The following is a 14,543-nucleotide window of genomic DNA, read 5'->3' on the forward strand; positions in this document are numbered from 1 at the left end:
AGTGAGTTGATGTCACAAAAAATTTAGCCAGGTGTGGTGGTGTGTGCCTGTAGTCCCAGGGGAGGCTGGGAAGGGAGGAGTGCTTACACTTGGAAGGTCAAGGCTGCAGTGAGCCTTGCTGGCACCAACGCGAATGCATTGGATGACAGAGAATGGGTATGGGTGACAGAGAAAGACCCTGTCTCAAAAAGATTACTAAAAAAATTTTTTTTAAAGGAAAAAAACAAAAAAGACAGTACTTCCTAACATTTTCTTAACTCCACCTAAACATCAGCGTAATGTGATTATGATTTAGTACCTAGGTTCAAATCTGTCACTACCAGCTGGGTGGCCTTGTATATTTTACTTAACCTCTGTAACCTCAGTTTGCCCATGTATCAAATGTATATAAAAATCACTCCCTCAAAAAAAAAAAAAAATCACTCCCTCAAATGGTAGTTCTGAGAATTATGTAAAATGGCTTATAAGCCAAATGTTTAAAACAGAAGTCTGCTACTCAATGAATATTCACTGCCTATTATATGTAAGACATCATTAATTAATGTCTTCCCCTATTTTCCTCTTTAGGCTTTTAGATTTAAAAAATATATATTTTAAAAGTATTTCACACAAAAGTATGCCACTTGGGAAAAATCTACTTAAAGCTACCACGTTTTTCTGCATTTTCAATTATGGAACCACTGTTAATAAAGAACAGGTCAAATTTATAATGCAATTTAAAAAAAATTTTTTTGCTAAGAACAACACATTCACCATTTACTTGATACAATTATTACTTTGGATTTACTTTGTGGTTCCTTGGTCTAACTTATTTACATGTTAAAAAGCTTATTATGCAAATTCAAGAATGAATAAAAAGGAAAAGATAAGTGACTGACAAAAGTATCTGAAGTATGCCAACACACCTCTTGTGAATATCACCTTCCTGTCTTAGAAGTTTACCAGGTGGAGCTGATAGATTGCGAGAAACATGGAAGTCTTTTGTTCTTGGAGCAGGGAGGAGAGGCAGTTAATGGTTAAAAATTAAATTGTAAAATCTCTGTCAAATATGGGCTATAATGATGTGAAGTATGTCTTCTGAACTAGGCTCTCACCCAGGCTTCTAATTCTGAAACTCCTTTTGCAAAACACAACTGGTATGGCTTTGCCCCTGATAGGTCCATATAATAAAAATAAATAATCTATTTCAAGAAAACGGAGACTGCTGCCTATCATTCTAATTTGAGTTCGACCATAATCCTGGACAATGAAAGAACTGCATATATGACGCATAGCTTCTCCGTGACTCAGTGTGATATGGGAGACTAGCCTTCCTAAATACTCGAAAATCCTCTGCTTCTATAGAAAATCACAACACATGGAAAAGTGACTTAGAATGCAAAAAAAGACGTATGTTCTATTTTCCAGTGTGACAATGTGCAGAACATAGTGTAATATGCAAAAACCAACAGTTCTCTTCTCAAACTAGTGGTGTCGGTAATTCTACCTATAACGAAGATTCGTTTTTTTAAAACAAAAAAGAAATAGTGTTTACCAGGGGCTGGGGATAAAAGAGATGAGGAGTTACTGTTTTATGAATACAGAAGGTTTCAGTTTGAGGTGATGAAAAAGTTCCGGAGATGGACAGTGGTGGTGGCTATACAGCAACGTGAATATACATAATGCCATTAAACTGTACACTTAAAAATGGCTAAAATGATAAACTGTATGTATATTTTACTACAATAAAAAATTTCAATGTTATTCATCTTAAAAACAACACTAGATAAAAGAAGAATGTGTTGTTATAAATTCGTGTTCATCTAGGCCAATGATAAAAATCCCCTAAAGCAACAAAATTAAAATGAGCACCCAATCAGATTGAGTGACTCAACATAACAAAACCATTTTGTCATCATTGAAAGCTACTAGACATGCCAGGAGAGTATACTTACTGAAATACTGAAACACATGTGCACATACATACACATACACACACGTGGGTATATATATATAAACATAGACATGTGTGTATATATAAGTATACACACATATATATACACACACACATATACACACAGACACATGTTTATGGCCAATATAACAATAAATTTGTATAACTATATCTTTATTAATCAAATAGTGAGAAAAAGAAAAAACTCTGGTGGGGTCAATATATAATGCAGAATTTAAAAGATTGTCACTATAGCATGAATCAGACTTGCACACACTCTTCAGATGTAGAAACTATTGTAACAAAATAGCTGTGAGAGCAGTGTCTACATATCTACATATCTGAGTCTCCCACTCACACTATCCCTTACACCAAGAAAACTGGGTTGGTTTCCATTTGCTTACCACTAGTCCCAGAACGAGGGTGCGAACTCTTTCTCCTATCTCGGGTGAAATGTCATTGCCAAACTGCTGCAGGGTAGTAAGGAACCTTTTCAGCTTGCTGAGTTGCCTGGCGCCACAGGCTGGGGGCAGCTGTTGATTAGCCAGAGAGGAGGAGGAAGAGGAGGAAGGCCCATTGCTGAAGCCATTGGGTGGTGAGGGGGCGCCATTCAAGGCTGTAGGAGAATGGCTCGTGCCATTAGTTACTGTCAAGAGTACAAAATCAGAAGGAAATCATAAACTTACAGAGAACATACATGAGGAAATTGCCACCAAGTTTCCTACCATTTACATCTACATAAAGGTTTTATAACTTTTTAAATGTTGGGACTTTTTAAAAATGCTTGGACTTCACATGGTTACTACATCCTCAGGTACTCTATAACTAAATGGGTCTACTCCTCATACTGAGTGATGGTATCCTGAACAGAGGCTGATAATAAATGGAGTCTGCTGCAACCCAGGGCCAGCCCTGCCTCCCATGTGCACATATGCCAACCACCTGAAATGTTTCAAAAATAGAACAGACAGCTTCGGATGTCAGCCTTTTGTCGCAGGCTTACATCAATATAACAGGACTATTCCTTTCCAAACTGCTCCCCTAGAGAAAGTGTACATTTGGTGGAGACTAAATTTATCATTGAACATTTTTAATCATGTTTTGTACACACAACTGACAGCTGTGTTTATAGGAATAGGACTTTCAAGTTTTAACCTTCCACCACCCAATTAGAAGGCTATTTTCTCCCCCTCATACTTCTTAACTACTTCTTTAGGAAAAATGCATATTTCAAGTACAAAGCCAAAATGGATATGGTGTTTAACAAGGAGTTATTTCAAGAAATCAAAAGGAGACATCTCAATTCAGCCAAGAGCATGGAGTGGTGATAATTCAGTAAATTCATTTCTGATAAAATTTGTTTGCACATCAAGATGACAATCCCGGTCACTCTGTAACCCATTAATATGTACACTAATAAGAAGTACATAAAAAGAAAGCAAAAAGTTGATAATCCATAAGAACCAGAATTTAAAAATCTGCATCCTTTGCATTAAAGAAAATGTTGATTTTATCATGTTAAGTCAATTAATTTGATACGCAGACCTTTATCAAGCCCATCTTTTTAATTTAATTTTGATATAGTTTGAAAATGTTTTAAAGACGATGTTACTGTTAAAAGTGTCATTTTGACATAATAAAATGGTTCTCTTGTCCCAAATGAGTATCATAATAACCTGTCAAGATATGCCAGCTCACCAGGACATCTCGCAGGAGACATATGCCTACCCCTGTGGCTTTGGGTAACAACAAACCAAATATAAGATGACAGCGTTATAACTTGGCATTGCACAATCACCTGCTCCTTACACATTTGGAAAGGTCTTTTAAATGGCAGCGCAACACTGCATAAACAGCCTGAGATGTGTATTTTGCTAATCCCTTATAGTCCCACAGATCTATTTTTGCCTTTTAGTTATTTTTCATTCATATGGATTTCATGGCACATGGTGTGCAAAATAGCTGCAACCGATAACATTTACTAGTTTCACAATTCCTTGACAACAATTTCAACCCGGATTTTGAGATTTATTAAAACAAAGTTACTAACTATCCCTAATGAAATATACAGGAAAGAATGGGAAGTTGCAGTTCGGTCAGAATTTTCTGTCCTTTCCTTTGGACTGTACCAAAAGCAATACACTCCATTGAGAGAACACAGGACTTGAGCCAAGCAGGAATGGAGTAAAGTTTTAGTAAGAGTCTGACAGGTTCAAGACAAGAAAGACACAACCGGGCACAACGGCTCACACCTGTAATCCCAGCACTTTCGGAGGCCAAGGTGGGAGGATCATGAGGTCAGGAGTTCAAGACCAGCCTGACCAACCTGGTGAAATCCCATATCTACTAAAAATACAAAAATTAGCCGGGCTTGGTGGTGCATGCCTGTAATCCCAGCTACTCAGGAGGCTGAGGCAGGAGAATCGCTTGAACCTGGGAGGCAGAGGTTGCAGTCAACTGAGATCGTGCCACTGCATTCCAGCCTGGGTGACAGAGCGAGATTCTGTCCCCCTTAAAAAAAAAAAAAAAAAAAAAAAAAGGGCAAGAAAGGCACTTCTCACTTCAGAAAAGTTTCTGTATGATATTGTTGCATATCAATATCCCTTTTAACTCAAGGATATTATATTTTAACATTATTTGCAACTGCTCTAAATAGATGAAAATGGTGTTAGAAGACCAGAAGTAACCTAGAAATAATAATAGCACATTTCCATGTTCCAAGTCATGCTGAAAAAACTAAAAGAGCTCCACATTAAGATGAATTAGAAGTTATAGTGGTAACAACTGGAATTACAGACGAAATGCTGCTTCATTTGCTAAAATCATAGCAGACTACAACTTTGAAGCAATAATGAAAAGGAAGGCAAATATTGGCAGTCATACAAATTATACCTAAGCTATGATACTTCTGTGCTCAGTACCTACTCACTGGCAAACAAATGATTTTTTTTTTTTTTTGCTTCATTTCTGCATTATACATTGATGCTGAATCTTATTTTCCCTTGATTTTTTCATTTGCAGAAAAAAAATCTAATTTAAACTTTAAAACCAAAACTCAAAAGCCTGAAATGACTACTTACATGTTGTCGGTGTGAATGAACTGGTTCTTGGAGCTCCTTGAGTAGTTGGGGGAGGTGGCATCGTTGGAGGAGTCAGCCTAGATTGCGTCTTCACATCCACAGGTGAGTCTGGCATTGTGGAGTGCTTCTCAGTACGATCTGGAGGATGCCACCAGGAACATATTATTTTACTCCTTAAGCACCTCAGTTTTTCAAGTGAGGTTTATCTTTTTTAAAAGCAAGTGAACAGAAGAAATTCAACATCTTCTATCAATAAAATACGCTTATCTACTGAAGTTTAAATCAGGATTTTATCATCCAAACCCCACTTAAGAAGGTATAGCACAGATGGCAGGACCTCATTCGTAACTAGGTTATATTATATCCTATTGTTATTTCTGGCTTTGGCAGATGCTACCTTGGTAGTGTTATATGCAGCAGCACAACTGCACTGGAAGCTGAAGCCAATGTTAGCAAGAGGTAGAAAATAGATGAGGAAGTGGGATGATAATGAACCCCTCATGACAGCTCAGAAATAACAAAAACCTCAAGTCCGTTATGCAGGTGAGATACTGGTAGGAGCCAGCTCTTTGTAATGATTTTCTGTAACACCTGCCATCCCTTTGCTATCCTTAGTTTCCTGGCCTCTTAGATGAAACAGGTTATTGTCTTCCAGACATATTTCGCACTTCAATTTTTCCTGCCCTGTTTTAAAAATCACTGCTACATAAGTGAAATGTGTTATACAATGAAGTGAAGCTATTATTTACTTAGAATGTGTAAATTTATGACTTGCCATTTTAAAAGCATGAAACCAATACTCCAATTAATCATTTCAAACAGGAGTGAGAATGTAAAAGTCCCAAATGGAGAACTAAAAAGAACTAGATACTGCTAATATTGTTTTCATGAGTTTGTGGCAGATACGAAGAAATTTACTGATTACCCAATAATGGACATTCATACTTCCGAAATGCTTTCTCTTAAGTATACTTTTCCCTTGACATTTTGAACTGTTTTTCTCAATCTAATCTACTTATCAAAGCAACAGACCTTTTGATCTGTTCAAAGCAATTTCTTAACACTTTGGTTGTAATAAACATTTAAAAGTTGAAATAATGTTGCTATCATCTTAAGGAAGATGCAATAAAAGAATAAAAATAATCATTCAAATAAGAGCATTTGCACAATGAGTTAGTCAATAGCAGTATCAGAGTCTCTATTTTTGGTTGTTTCTTTAGATCTAATTCTTTCACAAACATGTGTAGGCATGCACAAGAACACACACACACCCAAAGTGTTTCGAGGCACCTCTTGCAGTTACAGACACAAATATCTCACACTTGGGCTTTTAGAAAAGTGAAGTAACTATTAAGAAAGAACAAGCCTTTAAAAACGTTACAATAACCACAGTGAGAAATTCTCAAAACTACTTAAAGGTCAATTATTGAAAGAAAAGGAAAAACCCAAATTACTACTATCACAATTCCAAATCTACCTCATTTTTGTTCAAAGCAATTTCTTAACACTTGGGTTGCAATAAAACACAACATTTAGAAGTTGAAATAATGTTGATATCACTTTAGGGAAGATGCAATAAGAGAATGAAAATAATCATCATTCTAATAAGAGTATTTGCACAGTAAGCTATTATTATTATTATTGATGAGTTAACAGCAGTATCAGGGTCTCCATTTCTGAATCTCTACCTCTGACTGAATAACAATGGATGTGCCTATAGTGAATACAAGTGTTCTGGGTGAAAGGATCGTAGAGACACACATGAAGAGCATTTTTCACCTTTGTCTATTGTTAAAAACTTGTCTTCAGATCGCTATTCCAGAGCATTTAAAAACCAGTAAGTCACTTAGTCTAGAAAAATACAGAAGTTAGGCAGGCTTAAAACTGCTTTTTCAATAGTTAAATTCATTGCACATTCTACTCACCTCAACCAACCTCAGCAACAAGGGAATAAATAGCTTCCCACTTATGTTGCAGCTGAGGGAAGAGGTACAGCAGCAAATACAAGTCTCCCTAAATAAAGGCAAATATTTCTGTCATGCCAAGGAGGGAGGGAGAAGAGGAGGCTTGCCAGAGTCGGCTGGGAGATAACAGTGGGAACTGCTGGTCCATCTGGTTTTCATTCTGCTAACACTCACACGGAACTGTTAGAGAAGGCAGTCCAGATACACAGATTTGAAGCACGTGGTTGCACAGACAGAGAAAGGAAGAGCAGGAGGGGGAGGGGAAGTGGGAGTAACAAAAAAATAAATAAAGCAATAGGAGGAAAAAGAAGACGAGGAAAAAGAACAAAATAGAGAGACAAGAGCCTGATGGGGGAGTAAGTTACCCTCAACAGCTTCCTTTACCCTCAGTGGCTACAAGTTGGACCTTAATGTGCATAGTCCCCTACGTGACTCAAGTTTATGAGTCAAGGAGCAATATCTAAACTTTAAATATATTTGAAGCCTATTTTTCTTTTTTTAATAGACTACACTAAAAAAAAGAAATGATAAATTTGACAATAGGTTTCCTCCTCAATTTTAACTTTGTATTTAAGATAATCTTTGTATTCCTATCTTCTTCCTTCCCAATTTTAGAAAGTTTTTGGTATATTCATAATTTTGATTTGAAAACATCTGAATATTGTCTTGGTCCACATTTGTAACATGATTCCTATCCAGAACAGCAACATCATCATCCGTAGATTATTTTTTTAATTCTTGAAACGTCAACAATAACTACTGAGCCAATGCATAGAAAACACCACTACTTCTAACAGGAATATGAACATTCGAGCCAGAATATATGTATATGTGCACATATTTAGGGTTTTGACGTTAGCCAAATTTCTGCAATGGTTAGCTTCACTCTGATCAAATGGAGTTCCAGCCCAGAGGTCCTACAAACTGAGACAAAGTGGGACCATATGTAACTCATTCTGTGCTGTTCAGTGCAATCAATCCAGGATGGAGATAGATGGTGAAATAACCAGCCAGGCCTAATCCACATACACATGAACACTCTCTGGAGCACAGAGATTTAAGATAAATTCAGAAAATGTGTTTCAAGTGTGCTGAGCCCTGTTGCATTTGTTTTGGATTATTTAAAAACTTTTTTTGAAATGTATATTCTTGAAACTTTTATAGCAAACAGCACAAGCAAGCTGATTTAACCACAGAAGCATTTCACTCCATTTCAAATTAGAGGACATGCTAAAACCAATATTAAGTTATAATATTTTTTATACAATTTTTTAGGTTCATGGAAATTATAGTGTCCTGGCATGTAATTTCCATTTTTTAGTTGTAATAGGGGAATTCTGACATATAGCCAAAGACTGACACAAAATGATTAAAAGTCAAAAGAAAAAAGAAAAAGAACGAACCTCCATCAGATCATGTAGCAAAGGTAAGTAAAATCAAAAAGGGCTGACTTTACTTCTACCTTCACGATTCACACTACTTCTAAAGACGATCTTTCCTCTGGGTAATGTTTCTCTCACACAGCAAATATCCAACACATATGTACCCAAGATGGTTGATGCATGGAAAAGAAATGTGGCATATATTAATACATTACCTATATGATTTCAATATCCAGTTCAGTGTCAGGGCCTTCTAGAAGTGGTATGTTTTCCATTTCCTTTTTTTTTTTTTTTTTTTTTTAAATAAAAAGAAAAGGTATGGCATAATCTGCCATGGCACTTACTTTACTTTTAGTTAGTTCAAATAGCACCAGATGTGTTTCTAAGGTACAAAAAGTAGGTATTCCGCATTTTCCTTGTTTACATAGCATTCTAGAGAGGACCGGTATAAAACAACAACAACAACAACAACAAGGGAGTTCAAGTATTGGTAGGTGGTACATCTTTTTCTATCAGTTTATCAGGTCAATTATTATAGAATTCTGAGAGATGTTATGGATTAGGAGGAACTTCTTGGACAATTAGTAGTTAGTCTGAGTTAGTCATATTTGAACACGTGTTGGCTCAGCTAGAAGGTATGTACTAGAGAGGATAAGCCAAAGTGAAATGAAAGTCCTGTAGCAGGAAATAGGAAAGAAGGAGGAAGCTAGAGAGGCATCAAGGTGGGTACAGAATTTTAATTTTTATTTCACTGGAAAAGACGGCAAATACAGTTCCGAAAATGACGCTATGTAGTGACTCCAATGTCCGGGTGTCAGATGTTACAGGAGACTATCCATGGACCACAACAATGGTGCTGGTTGCTTCTGCCCTCCATCCAGCCTCCACCCTTCCCTGATGAGCTTTGTGATGAGCCCATTCCTGCTCAGAACCCTTCCACAATGCCCGAGAATGAGAGTCAAATGCTAACATGCTAAGCATCATGAAATGACACAGTGGGGTATTTGGCATAACAGAAAAACTTCCTGAGTTAAGGCAGACTGGTTTCATATCTTGACTCTTTCAACCATTAGTAGTGAGTTCTCAAGCAAGTTAGTTTTCCCAAGTCTCAGTCCCTCCTGAGAAAAACGCAAAAATGATCCTCTGTCCCTCATAGGAATGTGGTGAGATTGAATGAGATTGCACGTTTTAAACCCTAGCACTGTGCCTACTTACATTAGGTACCAACAGGTGTGAGCTTCATTCTCTTGTGCCATCGACTCCATGATCCATTCCTGACTTTTCCCTCAATCCTAGGCACTCTATCAATACCAGTCACGTTGGTACTCCTTGGCTTTTCTGCCTTTCTTTTTCTTGCTGTTTCCCTCATCTAGAATAACCTGTCCCACCCTGCACATTCTTCACTGCTCACTGTAGATGACACATCCTCTTTCAGCTTCCCTCAACTGCACCGGTGGGGCAACAGCCATATCATATTACCTCTGCCTTTCTTTTAGCATTTATCACAGCCCTTCTGTATGATGGTCACATGTATATATTATACACCCAAACATTCCAACTAATGCAAACGGTAAGCATTCAATGGCAATATTTTTAAAAAATCCTCCTGAGGAGGATGCTTCATAAATACGTATTAATATAGTTGTGGTTCTCATAGGAAGGATAGTTACATTTCTAACTATTAGAAATTCATTCCTTATATTATCGTCAGTTCAAAGATACCAAATTTCATGGTAAAAGACAAACACACACCATTAACAGTACACACAGAGAGAGGATAGAATGTAGGTAACATGGGAAGATACTGGAGACCTGAAATTCAGTTCAACTTTGCAACTAACTTATATAGAATGACGTCTCACCTCATGTCTTACCACAGGTGCTGTGATCTGAATGTTTCCCAAAATTCATGTGCTGAAACTTAATCACCAATATGATAGCATTAAGAAGTGGGGCTTTTGGGAGGCACTCAGACCATAAGGGCTCTGCCATCATGGATGGGACTGGTCCCTTATAAATGCACTGGAGAGAGCTAGGGAGGCCACTTTTGCCCCTCATCTCTTCTGCCATGTGAAGCAGCATTCCAGCAACAAGCTGCCATCTTGAAAGCAGAGACTAGGCCCTTACCCAACCTGCCAGTACCTTGATTTTGCATTTCCTAGCCTCCAGAAGTATGAGAAATAAATTTATCTTGTTTACACTATCCAGTCTAAGGTACCAATATAGCAGCACAAACGGACTAAGACCATAGATGTTTAATGAACAGCATTTTTGCTGAAACACAAATAGGATCTTACCTATTCTCTGATCTAAAACCTTCAGGAGAGTCCCATTGTCCATGGAATAAAATATAAGCTCTTTAGCTTAGTCCATGTTGCAGACACTGCTGAGTTCTTATTCAACAACACGTGTTGCTTTCTTCCTCGCTGCTTTCTTCCTTGCTGGAGAGCCCTGACTTTGTTTAGGTACTCATCCTCTTCCCACAATCTTTGGGGGCAAATCCTCCTTGTTGCACATTAGTCAGATTATCACAGTTTCTTTTTCAATAGCAGGCTTCAGAGGTGGGTGATGTGATTCAATTCTGGACAATGGGCCACGAAGGGAGGTCTACTGAAGAGGTTGTGAGAAAGACGTCCTCACTTTCTAAACATGGACCCAGGGAGCAAATAGTCCCTTCTTTTCTAATAGGCACTGTTGTATCTGTAAGTGATTACTTCCCTTCACTTTTTTGAATTCTACTTTTCTTATTTATAAATTACTTTTCTTATCTTCCTAAAGATCTTTTGCAAATACTAATATTCTCTGGTTTCTTTGTACAGATATGGCTTACGATCATTACAAACATAAAGATGACCACTGTGAAAACATATATTTGATAACAAAGTGACCACAAATACAATTACTTTGAAAGTGGTGATTATAACTAGCCTTCTTCTGTTCACATAAATTTCCATGTCCATAAGAATGTCTGCATATCAATTTTTCTCCCATAAACATTAAAATTAATGTCTACCTCTTCTTTTCAAATACATTTTCAATCCTCATTACTAAATCTTCATCAATGATTAAGTTATAAAATACACATTCTAAAGTCCAATTCTCCCTCTTTAGTTGTCACCAAAATAATCACTAGGATTTTCTTTCATAGAGCAGGCTCTTAAAAGAGAATCTATAGTCACTTTCTCTGGTTCTTCATCTCCCAGTCCATCTTCCAGGCACTAAGAGCAGAAACCTATGAGACTGTCTGTCTAAACATTTCTCTCCCCATGCTAGAAACTGCCATTCCCTCTAAATCTCATAACTACCTTGGGAACTACCATGTTCTTTCATGAACTTGTACCCAAGACACCAACAGGCCCAGACATAGCACCTAGTCCAAGATAGGCAGTATCAGTCCTTCTCCAAGATCTTTATATTTAGAGTTGAGGACAGAAAAATAATCCCTCTCCAGGGGTAGAAAACGGCACCTTCCACGTCTAGAAAGCAGGTCTGCAATACAAAAGCCAGCAACTAACAGGCAGAAAGAAGCAAAGAGAAGTAATACGAGATTATCATGGCAGTGGTAAATAAAGTCCCTAATTCTACTGAATACTAGGAACTTGTCACATATGTAAAATTCCTACAATTTGGGTCTTCCAAACCTTCTACAGATTCCTAGTCAATCAATTCCTTCTTTGCCTAAAACCTAGATTAAGCTGATTTTCACCTAAACCAAGAAATGCTGATAAAATAACCCCGACATGTAAGGTGGAGTGCGGTAGCTCATGACTAATTCCAGCATTTTGGGAGGCTAAGGTGGGTGGATCACTTGAGTACGAGAGTTCAAGACGACCCTGGCCCAACATGGTGAAGCCCTGTCTCTACAAAAAAAAAAAAATACAAAAATATAAAAATTAGCCAGGTGTGGTGGCACATGCCTGTAGTCCCTCCTACGCAGGAGGCTGAGGCAGGAAAATCTCTTGAGCCTGGCAGGCAGAGGCTGCAGTGAGCCAAGATCTTGCCACTGCACTCCAGCCTGGGTAACAGAGTGAAACCCCATCTCAAAAAACCAAAAACAAAAACAAAAGCAACCCTGGCATGTAGCATCAAGATATCCTCCTAAACTCCACTAAAACTCTTCTCAATTGTGTCTTTATTATTAATCCAAGAAACATGTACACTACTTTGTCTGGCATCTCTGTAGCATTTGAAGCTTCCCCACTTCCTCCCTGAACCATCTGCATCCCCACAATCCCATGAGTCTAATAATCTTTCTCTGGCCTTCCTCGCTTCTCCTTTTCAGTCACTTAAGGGCTCCTCGTTTTCCTGATCTGTGATAACTACTGACATCTTCCCCTAAAATTCCTTCTTAGACCCTTTTCAAATTTTTACTCTATACGCTTCCTTAGTGATTTCATTTGTGTTATCATTGGACTTCAGAGACAGGACTAGAATTTGCCATCCCCTACGTAAAACTGGCCATGTTCTGCAACTCCTGTATTGTGGGCATAAACTCAGATAATGTGTACTGCATTCTTGGTCAAATGCCTGATACATGGTAAGCACTCTGGAAAGGATGACTTTATTCACTCTGTGGCCAGTATGAGAATAACTGTAGTCGATATCCCTCCCAAATTCTAGACCCAAACCTCCAGAGGGCTACTCATTTCTAGAACCTGAATCATCTACCATCTCTTGGCTGACCTATTCAACAAAGCATTGAATGGACTCCTACCCATCTCCGATACATTCTCCAAACCACATCTATGTTATTTTTCTATGTATGCCAGCGGTGTGACCAGAGATCCTGCCTCTCTCCTCTTGTAATCTTCAAATGTCTCTTATAACCTTAAATATAAAGTCTGTGCTCCTTAACAGGACATAGAAAGACCTTTGTGACCCATCTGGCTCCTGCGACTGCTCCAAACACATCTTCATTTCTGCCATGCACCCCATCCCCACCTCTGACCTCCATACTAGACAGGTGCAGTTCTCCAAATGCCCCTGGTCACTCCGACTTTCATACTCACTGCATCCCTTTCCTTGAATACTCTTCACCCCACCACTGCCTAATTAAGTCCATCATTCCTTTAAAACTCCCTTCAGGTGTTACTTCAGCCAGAAACCTTTTGCTGACAACCTTTCTATCCCCGGCTGGCCGGGTTTGTCCCAAGTTCTCATATTAGACTGTCTAAATCCCTCTTGGCAGCACTGAGCACACAGTATTTAGACCACAATTTACTTAAGAGAAATGATGACATTTTATTTGTTTGTATAGTCCCAGCACTTAGCAGTGTCTGACACACAGTTTTAACTCAAGATGAAATTATCTGTGTATCTCTTTTTTCCTCTCATAATCCAAAAAGAATTCCAAAAGAATTTTTACATCCTGGAAAAATTAATCACTAAAGATAAATCTAGAAAAATACTACTGGATTATTCAATTCACCAGTTTTCTAACAACTCTTAGTAATCACAACATATTTTCTAAGACTTTTTAGTATATGATATCAGAAAAAAAGGTTTGTAAGGCAATTTATACACATATGATCTATAGCCTCTAAAAACTGTTTTACAATAGTAGTGTCAGTGTAGTCATACATGTACACATTCAAAACAAAGAGAAAAGCATATTGTGAATCAAAAACATACTTTTTTCCACATTCTACAGGTTTTCTGTTGTTTTGTCTGTGGATGGTGGGATTACAGGTTATTTTTATTTTCTTCTTGTTACTTTTTTCTGTTCTATAATGGGCATATTTTATTTTTTACAAGCCAAAGAAAAGCCCCAATAAACAACAGCAGCAACAACAAAACTCTATTAGGATGAATCGCCTAAAATCAAGGTTAGGCATTGTGCCAAATGTTGGGCATGCTTTATCTCACTTTAAACTTCTCTATGGAAAGGTACTATAAATTTGCCCACTTGATAAAAAAGGAATTGAGGCCCTAAGGGATTGAAAAATTTGCCCAAGGTTTTAAGTCAGGTCTTAATCCAGACCTTCTTAAAGTTCATTATAATCTAAAACTACCGTCATTTTATTCATGGCCTGGAAAACTGGGATACGAATTGCACTCAGTATGTTAAATCTGTAGCTAGCATTACATTAAAACTGCATCTGCCAGCAGGGTGCCGTGGCTCACGCCTGTAATCTCAGCACTCTGGGAGGCCGAGGCAGGTGGATCACGAGGTCAGGAGACTGAG

The 14,543-nt window shown here is 37.9% G+C and overlaps 1 protein-coding gene across 12 annotated transcripts in view; it reads right to left on the reverse strand.

Moving 5' to 3' along the window:
* RUNX1T1 (RUNX1 partner transcriptional co-repressor 1) overlaps positions 1 to 14,543 on the reverse strand; it is a 148,674-nt gene that overhangs the window by 56,741 nt on the left and 77,390 nt on the right. For 11 of the 12 annotated variants that reach the window (XM_009213312.3, XM_009213307.3, XM_009213319.3 and 8 more), the window contains 2 exons: positions 5,014 to 5,151; positions 2,338 to 2,579 (listed from right to left, as the gene is read on the reverse strand). In XM_009213312.3, coding sequence (XP_009211576.1) covers positions 2,338 to 2,579; positions 5,014 to 5,151 — 380 coding nt within the window. Of the gene's footprint in view, positions 1 to 2,337; positions 2,580 to 5,013; positions 5,152 to 8,380; positions 14,038 to 14,543 lie in introns of those variants that run through there. The other variant, XM_009213317.4, reaches the window with a different exon arrangement.

The sequence above is a fragment of the Papio anubis genome, chromosome 8, assembly GCF_008728515.1.
Source record: "Papio anubis isolate 15944 chromosome 8, Panubis1.0, whole genome shotgun sequence".
In the NCBI taxonomy this organism is placed as follows: domain Eukaryota; kingdom Metazoa; phylum Chordata; class Mammalia; order Primates; family Cercopithecidae; genus Papio; species Papio anubis.